The 26,842-nt window shown below is 35.8% G+C and overlaps 1 protein-coding gene across 11 annotated transcripts in view; it reads left to right on the forward strand.

Annotated features, from left to right (window-relative positions):
• Positions 1-26,842, forward strand: part of TTC3 (tetratricopeptide repeat domain 3) — a 149,938-nt gene that overhangs the window by 81,238 nt on the left and 41,858 nt on the right. For all 11 annotated transcript variants that reach the window (XM_072614952.1, XM_072614956.1, XM_072614954.1 and 8 more), the window contains 10 exons: positions 1,414-1,506; positions 3,789-3,853; positions 4,064-4,200; positions 6,701-7,018; positions 9,144-9,410; positions 11,296-11,342; positions 16,006-16,062; positions 20,135-20,208; positions 20,877-21,035; positions 25,915-26,806. In XM_072614952.1, coding sequence (XP_072471053.1) covers positions 1,414-1,506; positions 3,789-3,853; positions 4,064-4,200; positions 6,701-7,018; positions 9,144-9,410; positions 11,296-11,342; positions 16,006-16,062; positions 20,135-20,208; positions 20,877-21,035; positions 25,915-26,806 — 2,109 coding nt within the window. The remainder of the gene's footprint in view (positions 1-1,413; positions 1,507-3,788; positions 3,854-4,063; positions 4,201-6,700; positions 7,019-9,143; positions 9,411-11,295; positions 11,343-16,005; positions 16,063-20,134; positions 20,209-20,876; positions 21,036-25,914; positions 26,807-26,842) is intronic.

Raw genomic sequence — 26,842 nt, forward strand, 5'->3', positions numbered from 1 at the left:
AATAAAATTTCTCCCACTAAATTCACTACTAACTGCCTTAGCACATAATCCAATAAACAGATTTTGTGTCATAACCTATTTGGCCTCTATTTTAGTAATCACACTGTTGATCTTTCTCCTCTCTCTGTTTCTTTGACTTCATACTTTCCTGGGTCCTCCTGCCTTTCTGACAGCTTCTCTCCTTCGCTGACTTCCCATTCTCTTCTTATTCTCTTAGAATTAAATTTTCCCAAGATTCTCTCCTTGAGGCCCTTCTTTTTCTCGATCCACTTCAGTGACCAGATCTGTAACTGTATCTGGGACCCCTCTTTTGAGTGCCAGATCCCTTTCCTACTTTCCATAAGACAGCTTCATCTGGATGTTGCACTAATATTTCAAATTTAACATGTCTAAAAATGAATTTGTTTTTTAAAAAAATAAAAATCATTATTGATATTTTTTAAAATGCAGGAAAAAGGTATGCATCAGTCCCCTGAACTGATACTTGCTTACTGCATTGATCAGAATTCTGATGTTTCTCAGCAGTGTTTCCTTTGTATTGTAGTCATTGTGTAAATTCTTATCCCGGTTTAGTTTGCTTCACTTTGCATTAGTTCATGTAAATCATCACCTTGTTTGTATGAAAATATTAGAATATTGATTTGAGATTAAGCATAGTTAAGGCATCTATTAGAAGGCTATATATAATAATTACAATATTCAGTTTCTCCATTTTTTAAAAAGGAATAAACTGAATTATGTTCATGTCATTTATGATTTGTAACAGGATGTTTTGATAAATAAAACAAATCTGTTTGGAATTTGATGCAAGTATGTGAGAATAATTAATATAAACTTGGCTTCCCTCAGAAGAATTCTTTTATTTCAGAGTGTTTGTTTCAGTTGTTTCTGGAGAAATGTGTAAATTTTGTTATTCAGTAGTTCAAAATTGAAATTGAATTCACTTCTCATTATACCTATCACCAGACATTCATTCATTGATTTATGAATTACCAGAAGTCTACAAAGCAGACAGGATGAGGGAACATAAGATATGGAGACTTTTCACCCAGTCCACATAGAGCAGAATCCTTGGGGGGAAAAAAAAAACCATTTTCAGTTCCAAGTACTAACCACTAACTGTAGGGAGCAGTGTGCTCCAAAAGTAGAGGCTGCTCACTTCCCGGAAACACTGACACCGTGTGACTCTGAGTTGTTCAGAGATTCAGCCTATTAAAACCTGTGTGAGAAAAATTCCCACAGTATGTCAGCCATATTTTGTCATGTACCTTTAAACTTAGGTTCTATAAAATAGGAAAAAAGGAATACATGCTGTCTTTATTTCCTTTACTTTTATGTTCTGTTTTTTAGTTCAAAAGATATAATTTAACATCATTTCACTTTGTTGTTATATTTCCTGTTTCCATTTTACAGGATTTTCTCCAAGGAACATGTCTTACTCCTGACTGTAGAGGTATTATTTCTAAGATTGTTATCTTTGGTGCAACTGGTCATATTAAATGTGAAGTAAGTATTTCCTAAAAGCAAGATCTTAGTAGATTGATGGTATTTACATGCAGCCCCTGTGACTCACTTGCTTACGACCCCTCTCCCCAAGTTACCTCCATTTATACGTAGAAGATCAGGAAGAAAATGACCTATTTCAAAGCAGTAGTATTTAATGAAATAACATAGTAATAAAATAACGCTAGAGAATTCCTCCCTTCTTTGAACTGGTTCTCTCACAGTAGACACCCTCAGTGAGAAGAGAGGACATGCCCAGGACATTCTTGTGGTCAGGGCACACACACTGAAGGCTCCTTCATGCCTCCATTGTCCGCTGGGAGACTTACTCCTGGACAGGCTTCACCTCTCAGATGTTCCCCACCAGTCTTCACGTTCGCTGTTTCTCAGTAGGCTTCATTGCTTTAACAGATCTTCCGCTGTTTTCAGTCACTTAATGTTCTTTCCACCATACAGTAACAAAAAAAAATTGTAGCTTTTTCAGACATTTCTACCATCTCTGGTAATGCTGTAGTTAATAAACCTCTCTCTTTGAGCCGGCACTCTTGCGTCCCACTGGACCTCAGCTGAACCAAAGTAATAAAGTCTTATACTGAGGTGCAACATTCGGATCTTCTGCTGCCCTCCCCACTATCCTCCAAGGGATGCTGTAGTAGACGACATCTCTTCTACAGGGGAGCACCCTAGCTCCCCTCACTTAGTCCTCAGCTAGTGATTATAAAGCTCAACCAGTGCTTGAGAGAGGGTTCCTTTTACCTAGGCCATTCACAGAAGAGAGCAGGTGACCAAGCCAGAATCACTTCTGCTCTTTGATCTCTTAACTACTTACCTCCCTGCTGTGTAGAGAGAATAAATTATGATTTGTTGCTGGGGGAATTGGAGAGAGAAATCACCAGCTTTTCCTGCCTAATGTAACTAATCAAGCCTTTGTAATTTGCATGGAACAGAGGAATATATTGGAAGAGTTTCTTCACAACAATTTCATTCAGTTTTGTTTTGTTTTGTTTTTTGATTAAGGAAATAGAATTCTGGGGATAGTTTTCTCAGTCATGATATGATAAGACTTGAAGAACTAAAATAAGTTCATGACAGTAAGAGTGAAAATGAGGGACTCAAAGGAGATAATATAAGAGTGAGTAGTTAAAAGCAAATTTCAGATGTAAAACATGATTTCAGCCTGGGCATTTGTTATCTTCTTTGAGCATCTGAACTAAAGGAGATAGAGTTTCAAAGCCACTGACTAAGAGAACTCACTGAGGATAGCCGTAGTAGTCTTCAGTACCAACCCCTACTGAACAGAGAACATGATGCCTCATTGGAGGCTGAAAGGGCTGTAGTCCTCCCCACAGGAGAAAAGCTTACTAACCACAACATTCCTGGTGAAATTTGGACAGGATGTTATTAAGTGATCCTGACAATGACCCATAGGGGAGACGGGATGCCCACCATCAAACAGCCGAGAACAAGAGCACTATTTATAATAAGTTAACTTGATGATACCTTCAGCAGATACCAGTAGCTCTGCAGCAGTAGAGGCAAGAGTTGAGGCGGCTAGGTAGAACAGCAGGTAGGGCACTGGACTTGGGGTCAGCAGGATCTGAGTTGAGGTCTCACCTGAGGCACTTACTGTGTGTCTAAGCAAATCACTTAACCTTTGACTGCAAAATGAGGATAATAATAGTAGCATCTACCCCATGAGATTGTTGTGAGGATTAAGTGAGATGATGTTTGTTAAAGCTTTCTGCACAGTGCCTGGCAGGCAGTGGGCTCTTGGGGAGACATAAAGAATTCTTGGTTTTTAAAAATTTAAGTTATACCTTTATCAATAACACCTTTAAAGAATGTGGGGTGTTTTTGTTTTGTGCATGTTTTCATTTTTTACAGAGGAAAAGGCTTTTTTCTGTTTTTATTTTGTTCTTACCGTCAACTTTGTTTTTATAATCATTTTGTTCTTAAGAATGGAAGAGTAACCCTTCCAACTTTATTCTCTTTAGAAGATAATTTTCGCAGAAATAATTTTCCTCAACTAGAATTTATCTTTAAAAACGTGTTACTTACTCATAACTTAAGAAGTTGGTAGGCTGTTCTTTTATTTTTTATCTTTACAGTTAATTGATTATGATGTACCTTCATTTAACTTTTCAGGGTTTTTCATTGATTAATCATTACACGTTTTTATTATTTATTTTGTGAATTTCCAAAGTGCTTAATGTTTTCTGACATGTCTTTTGCTTTTTATGGAAATGTGAATCAAATTCTAGATATTATCTTTCCTTTATTTAAAGTTTGAACATAGAGTCACAAAAGAAAGGGATCCACCAAGACCTGTCATGAAGCAGAAATGTTCTAGGTAAGAATTCTAACTGAATTATCAGTAGATGAGAGACTAGAATTTGAATATAATTATGTTAATTTCAGTTTTCTACATTTCAAAAATGTTTAAGAAAGAACTTTTGACAAGTCTCTAAGAAATTTAAAACTTCAAGAGGATCATCCTAGAAATAAATATGCCTATTGTTTATGCATCAACCAGGTTTCATTAACTGGTAATGTTTATTAGCCTAGAGAAATTAAAAGTTAAAGAAGAAAGAAAAGTAAAAAGAAAAATTCAAAAAAAAGAAGCAAGAAAATTAGCTAAAGAGAGAATGGAAGAAAAAACTAGAGAAAGCAGCTCATCTAAGCATGGTGACCATAAAGGTATGCAGACGTTTACGGTATTTGTTTGAATAATATATTTACATATCAGATAGTTTTATGTAATTAGGTATGTCTTTGGTGATTATATTGATTTTTAGTTCAGACAGTGATCCGTAACAATGTACTAACCAATCAAGAAGCTTTTGTCTCTTTGAACAGACCTCTGCCCAACCACTCATACTCTGGGCTCATTCCTCGGTGGTTAGCATAATCTTCACTTCATCATATTCTTTCCATTCCCTACTCTTGGCTTCCTTAATCCCATCCAGTTCAGCCCATCTGTAATTGGTGCCTCCACTTCTTTTCTTCTCCTGTCTTCTAACCTCTTCTACTACAGTCTGGCTTCTGGCCTTCTCATTCAACTAAAAGTACTCTCTCCAAAATTACCAGTAATCTTTTAATTGCCAAATCTTATGGTCTTTTCTCAATTCTTATCCTTATCAACCTCTTGGCAGCCTTTGGCACTGATGATCAACCTCTTCTCTTAGATATTCTAGAGAGAAATCTCTAGATTCTTATGATGCTGCAATCTGCTAGTTATACTACCTATCCTACTGCTTTTTACTATTCCTTTAGCTTGATCCTCATCTAGATCTTGCCTGCTAACTTGGAGTGTTTTATAAGGTTCTGTCCTTAGCCCTATTTCTTCCACCATATATTGTTTTTCTTGGTCACACCATACTCCCATTCTCTCAGACTTGCAGCCTAAGAGTTGTCCTTGACTTTTCATTCTCTCTCACCTCTCATATCCAATCCATATCCACTCCCCAAATCCAAATTGCCAAGGTCTGTCAATTTCACCTTTGCAACATCTCTTCAATATATCCCCTTCTCTCCTCTAACATTGCCGCCATTCTGGTATAACTCCTCATCATCTCATGCCTGCACTATTGTAATAGCCTGCTGATGGGTCTGTTTGCTTCCAGTCTCTCCTCACTCCAACCCACACTTCATTCAGCTGTCAGAGTTCTTTTCCGAAAGTGCGGATCCATCCATATCACTCCTCATCATTAAACTTCAGTGTCTCTCTATTTCTTCCAGGATCAAATGCAAAATTCTCTTTTTGGAATTCAAAGCCCATCATAGCCTATCCTCCTCCTACCTGTCCAGTCTTCTTAACTCATATTCCCTGCTATTTGTTGTTCCATTAACAACATACTCCATCTTTCATCTTTGGGCACGTTCTCTGACTGTCCCCCAAGCCTGGAATGCTTTCCTCATCTCTGCTTTTGGCTTGTTTTTAAGTTACAATTTAAATTTCATCTTCTGCAAGAAGACTTTTCCAGTCCATCTTAATTCTAGTGCCTTCCCTCTCTTCTTCTTTTCCTGTTTATCCAGTTTATCTTTGGCTTGTACATAATTGTTTGCTTGTTGTCTCCTCTTTAGATTGTGAACTCCTTGAGGGCAGGGATTGTCTTTCAGCTCTTTCTGTGTACCTAGTGCTTAGCATGCCACAAAGTAGATGATTGGTTGACTATTCTAGTGCCGTCATCTACACAAGCAAGCCAATAAAGAACATTTGTTAAGAAGTACTGCAGAAGAGAGAAAGCATTAGTTTGGCAAAATTCAGGGTTCAAATAGACAGGCACTCCATTAAAGATATCTGCCCTATGTTAGAGATAAAACATCCCATATACTGTGATTACTTTACTTTTGCAGGTATTGTACTGTGAACTTTATTACTTCATAGTTGGCCTTATGTTTTAAGAAAAGAGAAAATAACATCTTACTGATTTTGCCATGTTCAGCATTAGCTAGTCATCAGATATCTATTTATTGTTAGCTTTCTCAAGTATAAAATATATACTAATGCCAATTAGAATGCCATCCTCTTATTCTGGTACACAGCCTGAAGAGTAAATTAAGACTTATTTTTAAAAATGGAAACATTCTGCACCTCAGAATTCACTTAGGTAAATTTTTCTAGTCATTTATTTTTAAGCTCATTTTTGATAATATGATTGTGTCCCTGAAAATATTTGTTTAAAATTTTTGCCTTTTTATGTAAAAACACAATTAGAAAAAAAAATTATTGAAAATGAAGTTCTAAATTACCATTTTCATCTGTCACTTTTATTTTGATAAAAGTTTTCTGCCAATGCCTCTGAATCTACATCTACATCTATGGTACTTTGAGTAGTTATTCCCATTTGACTTATTTGTTGTCCTATATTTAAAAGTTCATTTTTTTACCTAATATTTATAGTAGTTTATTAAGTGATATATAAAATGAAGCCAATAATACAGAAGGGAAGAGAGATGTATTTCTTTGAAAATATTTTTGACCTAGGGGGACATCAGACTAAATGATCTTTAAGATTTCTTTCAACCCTAAGTCTATTAAATTAAAAATAAGCAACACACACAAAAAAGCTATATGTGTACACATGCAGCACACTACATAATGTGGTGTTTATATTTGGTCTTCCTCAACTTGTTTAATGATTGATCTCATTATTTCACTTGAGTAATCTTGCTGTATATGCTAATTCTATTTTAGGATTTGTACAAAGTTGCCAAACTCCTGATGATAGGATTTTGCAGTGTATAAAACAAAATGCTGATCAAATTAAATCTGGCATTCAGGACACTTCCAAACTTGTCAGAGAATTGCTTTCTTGGAAGGTAATAAACACAGAGGATTATTCAGATTCTTTTTTGGATAGCAATTTTTTAAGCGAAACAGTAGATCATCTCATCGAGCATTTGATACGGAAAAACAATAGAGTAAACACAAGGATTTTTCTGCATGTATTGAGTGAGATTGAAGACATTAATCCCAAACTACGTGACTGGATCCAGAAACTCAATAGTTTAGGTATGTCACTTCCTTCTAAAGAAACTTAATTTTGTATATTGAATGATCAATCTGATTTTTTTAAAAAAATTTTCTTTGCCATTTATAATGTGTAGAGGTTTTTAAGTGAAGAGCTGTAATAGCCTCAGGAGAAAATTATACTGTAGAGAGACAACATGGTACACAGGAAAGAGCATGGTTTTTAGAGGTTGAAGCCCTCGCTTTGAATCCCAGATCTGTCAAGGTCACCTATGTGACCTTGAGCTAATCACCAGACGTGTTTAATACTCGATTTCCTTATCCGCAGAACATCTGAGGGAGTAGAACTAGATGACCTCCAATGCCTTTTTTTAACTGTAAAGTTATGATTGTGTTTTATGGTTGTAGTTTTTTTTAAACTTGCAAGTAAACTTTTAAATTGTTAAAAACAGATACAGCTTTATAATCAGTTCAGTTGCTAAAACTAGGAAAGAAGAGGAGTTTTAAAAGAGCTAGAATTACCTTGAAAGTAAATTCTGATCCTGAATAAAAGAAAAATGCTGTGCAGTTTATTTAAAACATAAGGGGAGACTATGTTAGGGTTTCTTAACCTTTTTTGTGTCATGGTATTTAGCAGTATGGTATTTTGTCTCATGGGTCCCTTTAGCAGTCTGGTGAATCTTTTAGATTCCTCCTAGCTATAGCTATGAAAATAATGGCCAGTATTTATATAGCCCTTTTAAGGTTTGCAAAGTGCTTTACAAATACTGTCTCATTTGATATTTACAACAACCCTGGTAGATAGGTGCTATTATTTTACCTATTTTTACAAATGAGAAAATTGAAGCAAACAGAGGTTAAGTGACTTGACTAGGGTGACTATGCCACCTAAGTGCCTAGTCAAATATAGTAATTCAGTATAACCACCAGAATAGAAAAGGGAAGGCATGTTTTAGATAAAAAGATATACCGCCTTTCTAAAGTTGTTACTGCTTTATGCCTGAAGGCTTTCTTGAGCCTCTTTTTCCTCTACCCCAGCCCATACTGCTAGTGCTCTGTATTTATTCTCTATATACTTAGATATGTAACTGGTATTTCCCCCAGTGGAATATAATCTCTTTTAAAGTAAGGTTCATTTAAATTTTTTTTTAATTTATATTAAGCCCTGAACAGTTCCTGTCATATAATAATTGCTTAATCAGTACTTATTGATTGTTTGGTATGCCAAGCTGCTGACTGCTGTCTTGATTTGCTGACTGTCTGGGTGGGATATGGTGATGAGCTTGAGCCATTGATGGGGAGAGAGCTTTTAATAGCAACCATCAGATCTTGAAAGTAGCAGAGAAACAGAAACAGTTGGCCAGAATGCCATCTTTAGTATATTGGCTATATGTTGCCAAACTCTGTCTTTCTGATTTCCCTAACAATGTAATGTGCTGTATATATTATAAAAGTACGGTAAAATCTTACTAGTTTATACTGTTTGGGTTCTACAGAGTTCATTTTGGTTTTGTATACAGTTAAAGTATGAAATGCTTAAATTTCAGTACTTTGGGATAGGAGCTAAAACTACACTGTGATCCTAAGCTACTTACTTGAATGACTAGATAAAAATTATCATACCAACCAGTTAATCGGTAAATTAGATAATGCACTTGAAATATTTTTTTAAAATATGTACAAAGTATTTAAATGCTTTCCCTTAAAATTTTATTTTTTGTTATTGTTGAGTCAAGCACAGTGGAGAGTGCCAGGCCTAGAACCAAGACAACTCATTTTCCTCAGTTCCAATGTGGCCTCAGGTATTTATTAGCTGTATAACCTGGGCAAGTCACTTAGCCCTGTTTGCCTCCATTTCCTCATCTGTAAAGTGAGCTGGAGAACAAAATGGAAAATCACTCCAGTATCTTTGCCAATAAAACCCAGAATGGGATCACAGAGTAGGACATGAATGAAATGATTGAACAACAAATTTAAATACTTTCTTTTAAAATATTATTTATATTATTTATTTCTATTTCGCTTTGTTAAGCAAAGATAACTTCACAGAAAAGGTAAAATGGATTTTTTTTTATATTAGTGGAAATTTAAGAGAAGTACATTCATTCCTTGTTTAACTCCTTAATGAGAAATAATTATGTTTTGATCAAGGATTTTTTTATTTCAGGTTTGGATGCTACAAGAATGTTTTTTTCTCGTTATGGTGATTGTATTAAAAAGCTTGATTTTAAACTCGTAACTCTTCTCTGGAGTGAGAAATATGGTCATAAACTAGACCACATAATTACCAGTTGTGAAGAGAGAAGGATAGTTGAATATTGCAATAATCCAGGATCATTGAAAGAAGCTCGCTATATAATATGGCTGTTAGAGGACAATAGAGAGAAGTTTCCAGCACTGCATAACGCTTTAGATGAATTCTTTGATATAATGGGTAGGTAACTGCAGCAACAGTATAACACAGTCTCACCTAAACTTTTATTCTGCCTGACCTTAGGGAATTGTTGGAAGCTAAGAAGACTGAATTTTCAAATGTGAGCTTGGATTTTCCAGCTGTAATGAATTTCATCTTTTATTGCAGAAATAGGAATAAAAAGGTTATCAACTTTATGTTGGAGGAACTATGTACATATATTCAGATAGAATAATAGAAACAGTGAGGTTTTGTTCACAGTGTACTGTTGTTATAGGTAAATAAAGTCGATGAAAAATGAAAATTCACTTTAATTACTGACCTTGCCTTATTCTTATTTGCCCAGAAAAAAATAGTGAAATTATACTTTTAAATATATGTGTATCTTAACGACTTTTTACTAAAGTGTTCCCACATATGCCTTATGGGATGAAGGCTTTGGTATGAGAGCGCAAGCTCGGGCAAGTCCTACCAGGCTAAAGAGACTCTGAGAGAAGGCTTTATTTGTTGTCTGAAGACCAGCCTAGCAAAGTTTGGAGAGGCTCATCCTTAGGATTTGTCTCCCTCCCCCCCTCCAAAATGATGAATGTTTAAGCTACAGCAAATCTCAAAAACTTTACTCAGTTACAGAGCGGTTACATCCTTCATCAGTAAGTGGTAGCATGAGTCCAATATTAATGGGAGTTAAGCGTCAAAGCTTTTTAGTACTTAGTATTTAGATCAATTTGGTTGGTTAGGACATTAAGTTTGGCCATTTTAAAGGCCTTTTTGTAGGAATAAGTTAATGTAGTCACTCAGATTGATATTTGTTACATACATCTGTATATTAAGATGAAAAAGGCAGAACCTGTTCAAAAAATGTATAATGTATAAAATTCAAGAAAATACTTGACTGCTTTGGTATCAGTTAATACGTGTCAAAGTCAGTATGGAACTTTATAGCATAAGAATAGTATAATAATTGCCACATGGTATTTGTTTTAATTTAAGCCAATTAAATGAGTGACATTGATGTATTCAAAAATATATTAACTTGGAAAACAGGAGGCCTGGGTTTTAGTCCAAGCTCTGCCACTAACCAGCTGTCTTAATACTGAGTAAGTCAACAAATTCTTCTGTGCTTCAGTTTCTTCATTCTTTCATTCCTGTTTATATGTAATTATGTGCGTGTGTATGTGTGTACACATGCACATGTGCCTCAGAAACTAAACTTTTTCTTGCTATAGAGGCAAAAATTAGAGAAGGATAGGGGAAAGGAAGCTACAAAGTGATTCACAAATCATATGTTGTTGGACTCCATTGGTGAGTAGACTTCTCATTAATAAAGAGTCTCACACAAAGTAAAGTGGCTTTATGCTTCTAAAGCAGTTATTTAGTGCATGGGAAATAATTTTCAAATTGATACTCAAAATATATAGCCTAAGTTGGACTGCTAATATCATAAATTTCTATCCAAGTGAAAGCAGATGGTTGTCACAAAAGAACAATCTCAGATGGGTTGAATTTAGCCCCAATAAGTCACCCTCTGTAGCATCATCTGGAATAAAAAATGGAGTACTTTTGGCTGTGGCTGGTTTTTTTTTGACTCCAAGAAACACCAGTCAAATAGTAATTGACCAGGAAAGTATTTTTTCAAATTCTATTTTAACAGTTGTCCAGAAGAACCAAAATAGTGTCTTCAGTGGTTCTGTCATAAATGTTTTCTGCTGTATTTAATTTGCTCTTTAATCACATTTTGCTCTAGCAATTTTGCTTTTGGTTCTTGATCCAAGAACCAAAGACTGTTAGGTAGTATAATATTTTGTTCCTTCATTGAACATTTGGGATAATTTCCCCAGTGATTTCAGTATGTTTTGTAAAAACGTATACTTGGGATTTTCTTATGTAATTATTTATCTTTCAATAGATGGCCCTTGCACTATATTAAGGAAACAAGAAACTGAAGAGACTTCAGTAAGTTATTATTTTGCTATATTCACATTTCATTTTATAATGTATCCTAATTCCCTAATATCACAATGAAAAGAGTTTTTTAGTTTTAAATTTTTATTAATATCTTTTCTTTTTACTTCACCTTCATTTCTGATTGTATCCATTCCCAACTCCCTCCCTAGCAAGCAATTCCTGGTAACAGAATTTAAAAACCAAAAAAAGAAATGACTCTTCAAAACTAATCCACACATTGGTGACTGAAACTGACTTTATGCAGTGTTCCACCTATAGTCTCCTACCTCTGTAGGCGAGAGTGCGATAAATTTTGTCTTCTCTTCTGTAGAGTAAAGTTTAGTCATCGTTTATACACCATTTGTTTTTGTTATTGTGGTTCTTTCCATTCATTCTTCTAGCCCTGCCTGCTTCACTTTGCATCAGTTTATATGTCTTCCCATGCTACTACTCTGAATTCAGGTACCATGATTTTTTGTTTAGCCATTTCTTAATCCATAGGCATGTACTTTGTCTCTTTTTCTTTGCTATTACATTGTAAAAGAATTACAGAATTTTATAATTGGAAGAAACTTAAGTAGCCATCTGGTCTAGCCCATGCCACTATAACGTGCCTGATAAATGGTCATCCAGCCTCTACTTAAAGACCTCTAATTAGGAACTGATCATATCTTGAGACAGCTCCAGAGTGGACTGTTCTAATTGTTAGTTTTTCCAACATCTACCCTGAATTTTCTTCTCTGCAATTTCTGATCATTTCTCCTAGTTCTATTCTCTTGGCCAAAGAGAACAAGCTTATTTCCTCCTCTGCTTGAAGGTATCTTATTGAAATGGAAACCAGGCAACCATACAAAAGTCTCCCTGTAGGCTACAAATTTACTTTAAAAACCACGTAGAATTAATATTATTTATGTTCTGTTGTCTTCTGTTAAATATATGCAAACTACTTTTTAATCTGGTTTTTTATCTTGGGCTGGGCTTTGTGTATAAAATCTCTGCTCTACTTGACCCTCTTAAGTCTTCTCCAGCTTTAAAATGGCTATTTCCTTTAATCAGTCTTCCATGATATGTACTAGATACCTTCCTCTGGGTGCTCTTTAGCTCATCAGTTCTGTAAACTATGGCATCCTAGAGACCAAATCTAATACTCCAGGGAGGAGTACAGTAGGACTATAACTTAGCCATTCCTGGAAGCTCTGTCTGTCTTAATGAAAATTAAGTTCCCATTGTTGTTTTTTGGTTGTTTCAATTATGTCTGACTCTTCTTAATGCCGTTTTGGGGTTTTCTTGGCAAAGATACTGGAATGGTTTGCCATTTCCTTCTCTGCCTCATTTTAAAAATGAGGAAATCAAGTCAAACAGGTCTAAGTGACTTGCCCAGGGTCACGTAGCTAATAAGTGTCTAAGGCCAGATTTGAACTCATGAAGAGGATTCTTACTGATTCCAAGTCCAGGTGCTCCATCCACTGTGTCCTCTAGCTGCACAAGATCCCATTAGGTTTATTTTTTTCAGTCATGTTCAACTGTTCAGGACTCCAGTTGTGGTTTTTCTTGGAACAGTTTGGTGATGCAATAGGTAGATTACCAGACCGGGAAGCAGAAGATTTCATGAGTTCAAATCTGGCCTCATACAGTCACTAGCTGTGTGACCATGGGCAAGTCACTTAAGTTTCCTCATCTGTAAAATGAGTTGGAGAAGGGAAGTGGCAAACCACTCTAGTATCTTTGTCAAGAGCCCATTCGTATTTTTTTTTTGTCTGCCACATAACACTTTTGAATCAAATTGTTTTCAGTCCACTGAAACATACAGATCTTTTTATATTCAATTATAATTTTATATTTATCACTATTGAATTTCATCTTCTTGTATTAAATCCAGTGCTGTAGTTTCTCATGATCTTTTTGGTTCCGACTTTGTCATCCATTGTGTTTGCTGTCCCTCTCAGCTTTGTATCATCTGCAGATTTGATGGACTTGCCCCCTGTTCCTTTATCCAAGTCATTGTTAAACACCCAAGGCCAAGTCTAGCTCTCTGGGGTGCTGTCCTCGAGACTGGCTGCCACACTGACAGTGAGCCATTAAATGCTCCTCAAGGCTGTTTTTCTGTTTTGGTTGTTCTTTCCATTTACATTGTCTTAGTTATTTTGTGAACTGTTTCCCTGGTTCTGCTTCACTCTGTTTCGGTTTATATAAGCCTTTCTGTGCTTCTCTGAATTCGTCATATTCATCATTTATTATTTCACATTCAAGTATCATAATTTCTTTAGTCATTCCTAATCTTGAGAAGTCTACCTTGTTACTACTTTTTTGCTCCTATAGGAAGAGGTGCTATGTATATTTTGGTATATATGCAATTGTTCTTTTTTTTACATCTTTGGACTATATGGCTAGCAGTAGAATCTCTGGATAAAGGGTTGGAAGTCATGCTCTTACCATAATTCCAAACTGCTTTCCAGAATAGTTGTATCAGTTCAGAACTCCATGTACAGCATATTTATATCCTTTCTTCCACAACCCTTTTAGTGTTGACTATTCCAATTTTCTAGGTGTGAAGTAAAATCTCAGAATTCCTTTTATTTGCATTTCTTCTTTTAATGAGTTAGAGTAATCTTTCATGTTGTTGATAATATGTGCTAATTTTCATGAATTTTTCGATGAAAAAGATCCTTTACAGTTACCTATCTTAAATGTATATTTGAGAGGCAATGTGGTTTAGTGACTTGAAGATTAGCCTTGGAGTGAAGCTTACTTGGATTGAAGTCTTATATCTGATATGTGTGATCTGTGTGACCTTTCATCTAACCTCTCCCCATCCTCCAAGTAACTTTCAAAGAGAGGGATTCTCAAGTGGTACATGGATAGATTTCAGGAGTTTTTGAACTTGGATGGGAAAAATATTTTAATAATTTAATTTAGTATGATTAATTTCCTTTATGATTCTATGCATTTTATTTTAAGCATATTAAAATATTCTGAGAAAGGGGGTCAGTAGGCTTCACCAGACTATCAAAGAGGTCCATGATACAAAACAAAGGTAAAGAACCCCAGCTTTAAGACTTTAAATTGCAGTTAAGAGCCATTCTTCCTCAGTGGAGGGAGTTCTCTATACCATTAAAATCATAGGTCACTTCACCTCCCCACAAGGAGGTGCAGAGTGTTGTCAATTATTATTTTCTGCAGTTGCCTTCTATGTGGCTGTTTTGTTATTGTTACTATTGTTGAGTTTGAGTTTTGGTTTTTTAGTTATATAATGATGATTGATGGCATTTCTTTTCTGCCAAACCAGGCCTCAGACAGTGGTGAGATCAGGAGAAAATTAGGATAGAATAAAGGACAGGACATACATTTTTGAATGCTTTTCACTGGAGTTTTATTCCAAAACCAAATTAAAATTATTTTTGTGTCATCCATTGTGTATAATCCTTCCCTTTTCCCTTTCTGTTGTAGAAAACAGCTTTACTTTTCCGTTGAACTTAGAACAGATAATCAACAATAATACTTATATAAAATACCCATTCTTGGGGGGTTTTCTGAGTAGGGCCTTCAGGATCTCAGCACTTTTAACTTTAGCTGGAAATGCATAATTAACATTTTGCTGCATGACGATGAGAGTGTAGATGATGTTTGTTTTTCTTAAAACATGTAAGTTCTGTTGTTTTGCCTTAGGAGGATTTTGATAAACAAAGTGGGTTTCTTCTTAGTTGCCCTTGCAGTTTAGTTGACAGGGTTGGGTCTGGAATGCTCACTTCAGAATTGTGTTTTTTGGTGGCTCTGAGAGCTATTTTAATTATTTATATAAATAAATGAAGAGAATGTTTTCTGAATGGAGTTTTCAAGGAGAAAAACCACAGGAACATTTTAAGTTATAAATGTGGCATTATTCATGAGATCATAAAAGAATGTAAAATATATTAATCATATAGCCAGTTATCTAATGACTATTATTCAGTTATTATACTTGAAATTACATAAGACCTGAACTTGTGAAGTAGTAAAATTTTGTGTTCATAATATAACCCCTAGTCTTGCTGATGAGGGCACAATAGTGTATATTTTAATTTTAGAAGAATGATTTTAGCAACTTTTTGAAATTATTTTTATTACTGTTAATTAGCTACTAAAGGATTTAAGGTGAAACTGAATGCTGTTCTCCTTTTTTAAATCATAAAATACCTTCCCTCTAAAATTCATTTTACAGAGTATTTCCTCACAGTAATACTGTGAGGTATAAGTATCATCACCCCTATTTTATAGATGAAGAAACAAATATCAAGAGAGGCGAAATAATTTGGCCAAGGTCAGATAGCCAATTAGTAGAGGAGTTTTTACTTGAATCCAAGTCTTCTAAGTCAAGGCTTTTCCCACTGTACCAGGCTCACCCATAATCCACTTCCACTGATGTTTGATCTAGCATCCAGAGTCTGGTGTGTATAAAATTTCACTTCAAAAAAATAGACTTCGTGGAATACATAAAATGCAGTGATTATAAGGACTGAACATCCTGTTTTACACAGAATAATTAAGCTATATATATTAACTATATATGCTAATAATTAAGCTATATCTCTATTTTTATTACTTTGGGGAGGAGTTTATTATAATATTATTGGATCCAGGGCTCCACAATGGTATTCCCTAATGTATATCAACTGATTTTTTTTTCTTTCTCTAGACTAATGGTATTAAGATAAAAAACAAAACCAGAAAAAAGAAGCATAAGGAATCCAAGGTAATCAGTCTTTTCTGTGTGTGTTCTATTAAACTAAGACTTCTGGGTTAGAGACTGGCTGATTCATGTGGTCATTTAAAAATATTTGGTTGGAAAACCCCTCAGAATTTCCAACATAACATACTGTTTTCATAAATGACAATTTTTAGTTAGCTTGGTGACCAGCTCTTCTTCTATATGTGTTCCTCTACTAATTTCACAGACTCACAGAATTTGAGAGTTAGAAGGGAGTTGTCCAACCTGCACCTGAAAAGAAATCCCCACTGTAACCTACATAAGTAGTCACCCAGCTTGGAGACCTCAAAGAGGTCTTCCTAAGGCAGCCCATTCCACTTTTAGACACCTCTATTAGAAAGTTTTTCGGTTCTAAATTTGTTTTTTGGCAACTTTAACACATTTCTCCTGATTTTGCCCTTTGGAGGTTAAACAGAGTAAGTCTAATTCCTCTTCTATATGAAAACACCTCAAATACTTGAATATAACTGTCATATCCCTCGTGAGTCTTCTCTCCAAACTAGAAGTCTTGACATAGTCTTCAGTGCTGGCCTGTACTATGCAGTTTATTCACTTCACTTTTCTGAATTTCTTCCTCAAAATTCGGTCTAATACATTTTTGGAGAGGAGGTCATTGTACCATCTTGGCTTTGCCTCTTGGACTTTACATTTTAAAAAAATAATTTGGTAGTATAGAACAACAAAACTAATGGTAGAATATGTTTATAATAATATTTCTTTGAGAAAAGAAGTAGTAGTAGTCTTAACGTCTGAAAGATTAAAATCTATCAAGTTATATAAGGATACATTATCTAAAGTATATAAAATAGAGATTGATGGAAAAATTTGAAATATTCCAAATGCTGGAATTACTAGGAAAGACTGACCAAAAAAAATCAGTAAATGTAACTAAAAATAATGGAGGCAAAGCAGATCTTTAGGTCTAGGTTTCTCTGTTGTCTCTCTTTGAGTTGGCAGCTTTTCATCAATAAAAGCAGACAAGAGTGTAATGTGGTAGTGTTTTTGCCCCAGTGCTTGGGGTAAACAACAAGAAACTATGAAGGTGACTTTATTAACTTCAGAGTTAGTGAAGAAGCCTAGGGACTGAATTGGGAAAAGGAAATCTGGAAAAACATGAGAAGCAGAAAGAGAGAGAGGTTTGCCCCCAAAGATATGAGGACAAGGAACAGGAATAGAAGCAGGGAAAAGAGAGTCAAAGGAGGAAGACATAAAAAACTTAAGGAAAGAAAGGAAGTTGGTAAGAAATGGGAAAGAGAAGAGAAAAATAGACCTTCTTGGAAAGATGCATTTTCATCTCCAAACATATTATACCACCTGGACATAGCACATGCTTTAAAAAATACTTACTAAATTGAAGGGAAGAACAGTGACCACAGAAACAGGAGATTTTTCTTAAAAAGTAGGAAACTAAACATTGTGTAGAAGTAGCTTCTTCTACTCCAAGGAATGGTGCTGTGTGTTCATAAGTAAAAGATTACCCAGCCAGGGTCAGAGGAACAAGAAATGAGTAGCGATTGGTGACTTCCTGATGAGGCTAAAGCAAAGCTAATTATAACATCATATTTACTCAGTAATAATAAGAATGTCGTGCTGTGTCACCGGGGTCACAATCTCCTGCACATACGCAGTGTTCATTGAGGGGGAGTGGGCACATACGGAAACCTAGTAGGGAAAGGCCATGTGCTTGAGGAATCTCCCAAGTCTGAATGGCAAGACCTGATGTCCTCATGGAAACCCCTTCTGTGTGGCTGTTCCTCTTGCGGCCTTCACGTTGCTCCTGCTGGCAGATCTACTACTCTTCTCCCAAACTGATGAAGCTAAGTTCTTTCAGTGGTTTACAAGCGTTCTAAGCTGTAGTGACAAGAACTTGCCTTCATCCAGACAACTACGAAGGTCCTCAGCTTGGCTTGCTGGTCTGTGTGAGTCACCCAACAAGCTTCTTACTCAGTGGTATTCTGCATCGTGCAGTTAGAGCTGTGAAGATGCAAAGCCTCTTTCTCCTTCCTGTGTTTCTCCCTCTCTTACCTGAAGAAAAGTAGAGCAGTTATGCAAATTGCAGCAGGGTTCAGCTCTCTTCAAACTACAAAACTCTAAGCACAGCATTTAAAGGTTTTTATCAGCTAACTCTCCTGTGGTGTTATTTTTACTGCTCTTTCTGGCTACTTCACTCAGCTGTGTCGCAGTGGGTATTTCAGCCCACTTTTTCTTGACTCTTAATTCATCAGACAAGATTTTTGGTGGTCTGTGAAGCATCTTTTCCCCTCACAAAATACACCTTTCTGTCAGCTAGGAAAAAACCATTGTCTTTATTTAATCACCCCATAGTCTCCAAACACTTGTTTGATAGACTCCTTTGTGAGCTAGCCTTCTGAACTCTAAAATAGTCATATGCAAATGACCTAAGGATATTGTGATAGCCTATATAGCTTCAATCATTTCTCTACCCCTCAAACTGTCCAGTCATCTGAGAAGTTCTCTGTCTGGTCTTCCTAATAACCTATTTCTTTTGAAATGTTTTGATGGCAAAGCTTTTTTACCTAAATGGATTTTATAATTTTTTCCTGCACAGATGTTCTTTTTCTGCCCCTTTCAACTACTAAGCTGTTTACATTTTAAATGGACATTACTTTAGTCAACTATTGTCAAAAAGACTTTAAATAGAGAAGGAAGGGGAAGGAATAAAACTGCTTCTGTATGTCCACCAAGCTAGATAACATAGAGCACAGCTACAAGATAAGAAGAATTAGCAGTAGATACAACCTCAAATTCATGCGTGTACTGCTGTGCTAATAATTACATTCATTTTAAAACTTACAAATAGAAATTTTTAAATAATGAGATAAGGATGAATAATATTTGATTTTGGAGTTAATAGGGAACCATTGGGGTTCTTAATTGATTAGTCAGTAAACATTTATTAAGCATCTCCTGTGTGCCAGCACTGTGCTAAGTGAGTGTGACATGATCAGACCTGTGTTTTAATCTTTGGCATCTGTGAAAAATGAGATAAGAGAAGGAAGAGAATTGAAACAAAGAAAGAAAAATTAAGGAGGATATCTCAATAGTCTGAGAGGTACTGATTGTCTGAATTAGGGAGGTAGCTATGTGAGTAGAAAAAAGAGGCCAGATGAGAGTCATGCTGTATAAGTAGAAATGGCAAGATTTGGCAACAGATTAGATATGTAGATGAGGGAATTGGACAAGTCAAGGGTAACATCAGGGTCATGAATCTGGGTTACTACAAGGATGGTAGTGTAGTTACAGAGTGAAGTTTTGCAAATAAAAGTGGCACTGAAATTATCCAGATTGTCAGAATATCTTTAAGTTTAGATCCTTGAGGCATACTAATTTATTTGAGGAACCAACATGATTCTCCTACTCTCTCACTACCTGGACTTTTATTTTTTCTTTGCTTCATCTCTATATTCAGTCAAACCAGTCATCCAAGATTCTTTGTAGGGACTGTGATCTATACAGAGGCAGGGCAGCTGGTGACGTAGTGGGTGGCATGCCAGGCCTAGAGTCAGGAAGGCTTGAGTTCAGATGAAACCTCAGGCACTTATTAGCTGTGTGTCTTAACTAGGCAAGTCACTTAGCCCTTGTTTTCCTCAGTTTCCTCAACTGTAAAATGGGTATAACACTAATATCTCTCTCTCAGGGTTGTTGTAAGGATTAAGTGAGGTAATATTTGTAAAAACACTTCAGGCCCTCTGTAAATGCTTGTTCCCACTTCCCACCCACACTTCCTGGATGTTCTTTAACCAGTTTGGAGTGGACTTGTGTTTTTCCTGTAACAGGAAAAACAACCATGTTAATTTTGTCAGGATTTTTTGTTATTTGTGGTTGCTGACATTTATTCCTATTACTGTACCTCTTTGTGCAGAGTTTAATTCAGGTATTCAGTTTATATGGTTAAATATGTAAATCCTTTATTCCACTAGTGATTATTTTTTAAATCAGTTTTTTCATATTACTTTTTAATAAGAAACCATTGCCTATTCTTTTCTCTCTTCCCCCGCTTTTTTTCTTTTACCCACCTCCCCCTCTCCCAATCTAGCCTGTTTTTATACTCTCTGGAGTTGGTGGAGTAGCACAAAATGATGATAAAACTGGTACAGATGAAAGTAGTTTGTAAGTATATCTTTCATTTTTAAATCTTGTTTTTATTTAAAAGTATGTAACTCCTATAAGTAAAAAGTAAAAACCTGTTCAGATCTTTATTTTCAGTGGGATGAGGGGCCCTCTCATGAGGAAATTCTCATTAATAATAAAGGTTAGCAATTCTTATGTAGTTTAGAGTTTTTAAAAGTTCCCTGTGGCACCAGCGGGTTAAGTGGCTTGCTCAGGGCAAATCACAGCCTATACCTGTCAGCAGTGGGAACTAGATCTTCTGGCTTTAAGGATGGTTTTCTGTCATACCAATCTACTTCTTATTTAATTATTGAATCTAAAATCTATGACTCCTTAACCTTTGTATCAAAGATTAACCAATTTTAAAGTTATGTAGTATAGCATATTAACCAATTTTTAAAACTTACCCTGGGAAACTGAAAAAGTTAAAGCCTTCCCACAGAATATCAGATTTTTTAGAGATTAATTTGAATAAGGTCAGGAATGTCTTTATATCAAAATGTGAAAAAAGTAACCTGAGTTTTCATGTTGACTTTCATCTTTGGCAGGATTTTTTGTTTGCTCATATGACTGATTTTTGTGTTTTTAGATTTGTCCTCCTAAGAGTTTGCGTACTTCAGATTCATTAAATAAATTGATATTCAGAAAATCTGCCTTTTTCTCTACAGACTTCATTCAAATTCTTATGACCCATTTGTGGTACCCGATTACCTTCGAGATGAAGTAGAAGAATTTGAAGCTCTATATGAAAAAAACAGTTCAAATAATTGCAGTCATCAGAAGTTGTTGGACAGTAACCTCGATCCAAAATATGAACCGTTATATGAGTAAGTGCTTTAATTGTTCAGAAATTGGGAGCTCCAGTGGTTCCATTAGTCAGTTAGTTCATTGACTTTTCAAAATTTGAGTGTTTACAACTGAGTCATTTTCCTACAGTGACCATGAATGCAAAATACATTCCATCCCTTTATTCAGGTATTGTCAAGTGTTTCTTGAAGATTTTCTCTTAATGTTTGTTAGTAGTGTTAGCTGGGTCTGCTAATAAATATTTCCAGTTGTGAAACCTGAGGAATGTACGGACCAGTAGACCAATTTCATTCATGATATGCTGAACACCAAGCAAACGTGAATGAAATGGTACTGTATACAACCCTTTAGCCATATCGCATAATTCTAGTGGAAAAGACAGCTGAGTAACTTTTTCTTAGAAAAGGAGTTCACTAACCTAAAGTGATGCTGGGTGCCACATTTCAAGAATGCCATAAGCAGTTTACATTATATCCAGAAAGAGGCAAGCAAGATGGTCAGGAAATGTGAGAGATGTGCTTGATTTTCCTGGAAAAGAAAATACTTATGGAAAAAGTAGAAGTTTTCAGGTATTTGAAGGACAGTCATGTGGAAAAGGAATTAGGATTGTTCTGGTTGGCCCCAGAGAGTTGAACCAGGAACAGTAGATGGATATTGAAGAGAAGTAGATTTTGTTATGAAAAAATTGTAAAAAAAAAAAAATAGAGCTGCCTAAAAGGGGAATAGGCTGCCTTAAGAGGTGATAGAATCTCATCTACTTATTAAAGCAGAGGACTTGAATGACTATTTATTAGGGAATTCTTAGTGATCTAGGTCTTTCCAACTTATGTATTCTAGTTCATTTATACTTTATGAGATCAAGGAAAATTTATATTAGGGAGAGAATTTGCCAGTGTCTATTCATGATGTGAAAATGATCCTGGATTCTTAAAGGGTTGCTCAAAATTTACATCTTTCAAATACTGAAGGGGAAAGAAACATTTTAGTTAATTATTAGTCCTAAAAAAACTTCATTTTCTTTAGCATTTCCTAAAGAAGGGATACAAACAGAATACATAACCCAGAAATGTTAACTTCTTATCCAGAAAAGCTCTGAAGATAAGAATCTGGCCTACCTTCTCTTAGTTTGTTCCTGTGACTAACTCCCTCACATCCATGTCTGCTAATCCTACATCCACCTCTCTCCATACATACACATACACACTCTAGCCAAGGTTCATTGTTCTCAAACTTTGTTATGTTTCTCTCCTTCTCTCTTCTAATCACCCTTAGTCTGACTATTGCAAAGGCTTCCAAATTAGTCTCCCTAGCCCTCGTCTCCCCCTTCTTTTGCATTGTCCACACAAATGCCACATTGCTATCCCCAAATCACAAGTCTGACTATATCACTCTTCTGCTCTGAAAACTTCAGTAGCTACATTAGAGTAAAATACAGAAACTTCTGTTTGATTCCTAAGGTTCATCTGTCTCTACAGTTTGCCTTGTTAGATTTATGTATCAGTGTACTTTTTCTGCTTTAAAGGTTCCCCCTAAGCAATCCTGCATATGACATTGCATCTCCCATCTGTAGGCCTTTGAACAGGATGTCCGCCCTCCTTAGCTTTGTGTCATGGAGCTCCTAACTTCCAGTTAGGCTTCAAGTGCTGCTTTGTCAAGAGGCTTTTTTTTATTGGCTTGGTTATCCCAGTTATTTTTGCTCCCCTGCCTCCAAATGGTGTGTCATTCACACACACACACACCACACCACACCACACCACACCACACCACACCACCCCCTGTTATCAAGTTATATCATTCCAGTGACTTCGTTGAAGACAGGAACTGTACCATTTGTATATGTATACCCCTGGCATCTAACGTAGTGTATTCTCTTCTCTTCCCTTGTTTCCTTATCTATAAAATAAGGATTAGATGATCTCTGAGGTCTCCTTACAGTGCTAACACTCAATGATTCTGTAAAGATTGCAGTTTTCTTTTGGAAAAGGAAAGGTCATATCTGCTTTCATTTTGCATTAGTAATAGTTTATTTCATGTGATTATACTATTTAAAAAATCAGGAAATGCATAAAGTTGACCAAAAAGAAGAATTAATCCTTTATTATAGTTTCTATTAGCTCTTCTCCTGTAGTATAATATTCCTGCACCTGAGCTTTGGCTTAATGTACATCTTAAAGAATAATTTGTCAGACTATCTAAGGCTTTATTCATAATTGAACATTCAACAATTATTAAATACTTACTATATTTTAGGCACTGTGGTGGACCCTGGGGATGCTGAGACAAAAATAGGAAATTCTCAACTTTCAAGGAGACAATATTCAATGGAGAAAACCAGCATATACACAGAAAATTAAATTTTATATACCTACACTTACAGTAGCAGTAGAGTAATTTCTGGACATAGGGCATTGGGAACTGAAAGAATCAAAATAGTCTTCTGGTAGGATATGCTCCTCTAGCATGCTTGGTTATGGACTATGGAAGATAGGAATAATGAAGGAAGAATGCTTTCCAAGCCTAGGGAGTATCCTGGCATAGAGATGGAAAATGGAATGTAAATGAAATAAAGAACAGAAAGAAGAGGTATATGCCATAAGCCTGGAAAGGTAGGTTGGAACCACATCATGAAGTCATTTAAAAACCAAGCCAGGGAGTTTTGTGCTATTCTAGAGCCAAAAGGGAGCCACTAAATATTTTTGAGTGGGAGAGTAACATGGTTATATCTGATTTTTTTTTTGTAATTTGGTAACTGTTTCTGAAAGATAGACTAGAGGAGGGAGAGACTTGAGACAGGGGACTAACCTTTATTTGGCATTTTTTAACCAAGATACTCAATGTTATAGTGTCCCTAAGACCTTTATTCTTTTGCCTTAGTGTCCTATGGTGGCTTGTTTGTTTTCTTTTAAGTTCACATTGACACTTTAGGAAAAGGGTAGAAGAAAAGGAAGCCAGGTTTTGTGTAATACAGTCCTGAAAGCTTTGAATGTAATTCATTTGTAATTAATACATCATCTTAAAAAAAATTCCCAATACTAGCTGCATCACAGTCACTTCCTAACTGCTTAAAAACATTTCTTGTTCTTCACCCTTGGAAGAGTATTTCCCTAGTTTGTAATAGATCATATGCTGGGTCGAGGGTACAGAGGACCTGGGTTCAGATCTTTTCTCAGACACTAACTAAAGTAAGTCACCTGACTTCTCTGAGCCTCAGTTTCCTCATATGTAAAATGAAGATAGTAATACCTGCAACAAAAGCTCTTCATTACCCTTTAAGTATTATATAAATGTCAGCTGTTATTACTGTTAAGTTGCTTTCAAAGTACTTCCTGATGAATTTTTTCCTAAAGAAACCCTTCTGAATGACATCCTGTTTTACAGATATGTCACTTTTCTAGATTGAAAGTACAGCATGAGAAACAGAACCCCATGGAGCTTGAAGCAAACAGAGAGGGAAGGAGGTTATGTCTTAGTCTGAAACAGGTTAGGAAACTAGACAGAGGAAAGGAGGCAGGTTTGAATGGTCAGAGCTGAGAATTATTTAGCTCTAGTGGTTCTAAATTATTTCATAATTTGTAGATAATTTCATCCAGAATGTTTGAATCCTATACATTCTCCACCAATGGAGTCTTGTCAGTAAGCCTAAATTTTTTTGTTGTCTCCTTTGTGACAAGCCCGGTGCTGAGCACTGGGGAAAAAATTGCAGAAGGGAAAACTGTCCCTGCTATAAAGGCACTTACACCTTAGCCAGGGAAGACAGCATGATTTGTGGTAAAACAGCAGCTGAGGAGATCAGAAAGGCCTTGTGTAGAAGATGGCATTTAAGGTGAGTCTTAAAGGAAACCAGAATTTCTTAGAGTTGGACATGAGGAAGGACTGTGTTCTAGAGGTGTAGTACAGTCAGTGCTATGGGGAATAGAACTGATAATCAATTCAGCAGGAGTACACAATAAGGGCCCAGTTTAGATTATATGACATTCATTTGTAGGGAGCCCAGTCAGCACCGTTGTGTCATGACTACCTCAAACTCTGTTCAGTAGTGTATAAGCAGGTTATCACTCCAGGCACAAGGGAGCCTGGAATGTAAAAGCAGAGCATCATATAGAGTTGAACCAGTCAACTAAAGGGTGGCGACTGGAAAGGGAGGAAGGTGAAGCCACAAAGCAGGGATGATGACTTAGGAAAGTACTTCAGGGTGGAAGGATTGGAAGCCACAAAGAAACAAAGATGGAATGATAGGTTATGATCAGGTAAAGGAATTTCAGAATTCTTGATCATGGAACACTTGTGGGTAAGATCAAGAGCATAACCATCCTGGTATGTAGCTGAACTGAAGAGGAGTAGATTATAGATCTTAGTAGACTAGAAACTGGAAGATATGTGTGGTGAAGGCAGCATCAGAATGGATATTGGATTGCCCTTGTATGAGGGTAGGAACTGAGAGTAGCAAGAGGACGGTACTAAGTTTCTTCTTAGGCAACTGGCAATTCAGTATCCCTGTGATTGAAGTTTGTGACTATTGTCTTACCTTTTCTTTACCTGAGTGAATTTTCCTTCTTTTATTAGTACCTTTTTATATTTCAAGGACAGTTGAGCTGATTACATATGATAGTTTAATTTTCCTGCAACGTTTACTCTTCCAAGCAGAGAAATTGAGAAATTTGTTTTCTGAAGTCTAAAACTGGATGACACAGAATTCTGTTTGTATTATTGTTTATATATTTTCACTTCGTTCTCAATTCTCATAAAAAAGTGATTATGTGACTCTAGAAGATATTCCACAGGAGGGAGAATTTTTTGTGTTTGTAGGAATGGTTGAAGAAATACTGCTTCTTTCAGACATGTAAATAAAGCTTATAAATGGAAAGTACTTTCTATAATAACTGTGAAATATTTTTAAAGCTATTTTTCTCAGATTCTGGAAGAACACGGCCCTTTGGAAATTGATGACAAGTTATTGGTTGGAGAATATGAACATTTTCCTGAAGAAACTAGGAAGATTGTGGAGGAGGCAGGAGGCTTAAAATCTTTTCTCTTGGATTCTCTTCATTTTGTTATGATTGACAATTATATTGGATTGATGAAAGATGCTGTTCAACTTAAGAAAAATAAGACCACTGGAGCTGAAGTGGAAGAAAGTACTAGTTTGGATGAGCAAGACTCAATGTTATCTCCATGCTTTCGGAAAAATGCTTCCCAGCTCAAACTACAGTTGAATCCAGCAGCTAAGGAATTTAAACCAGTATCATCTAATTCTTTCATACCAGGATCTAAAAATAAAAAAATAAATAAAGCTGCAAAGTATGTCACCCCAGGATATATGCCATATATTCCTTTTAATACAGTTTTTTCTAATCAAGGATTCGACTCCAATAACACATCAGTATCTTATGCAAATATGTTGCCACAGTCATCTCAGTGCATTAGTTTATGTACAACTGTATCTGATATATCTTCTGACTGTCAAACAAAAGGAAAAGTACCCTTGGTGGCAACTACACTTCCCATCACAGACACTGAAAGAAAAGATAATTACATCCCTGCCACTTATGAGACTAATGTGAATACTGAAAGTCCAACGCTTGAAAAAGAAGATTCCTCTGGTAAACTTACTTGTGAAAAACAGATTGATCAGAACACTCAGAAAACAATTATGAAGTCAGATAAAGATAATGCCAAAGATACATACATCAGCATTAATGATCATTGTGATGGTACTAGTAAACTGGAAACAGAAATGAATAACACTGCTGTCGTTAAAAATACTCCATGTGTACGAATGGTTGCCATACAGGTAAGACATTAAATTAGTAAAGAGTCTTTTGGTAAT

The sequence above is a fragment of the Notamacropus eugenii genome, chromosome 5 (assembly GCF_028372415.1).
Source record: "Notamacropus eugenii isolate mMacEug1 chromosome 5, mMacEug1.pri_v2, whole genome shotgun sequence".
Lineage (NCBI taxonomy): Eukaryota > Metazoa > Chordata > Mammalia > Diprotodontia > Macropodidae > Notamacropus > Notamacropus eugenii.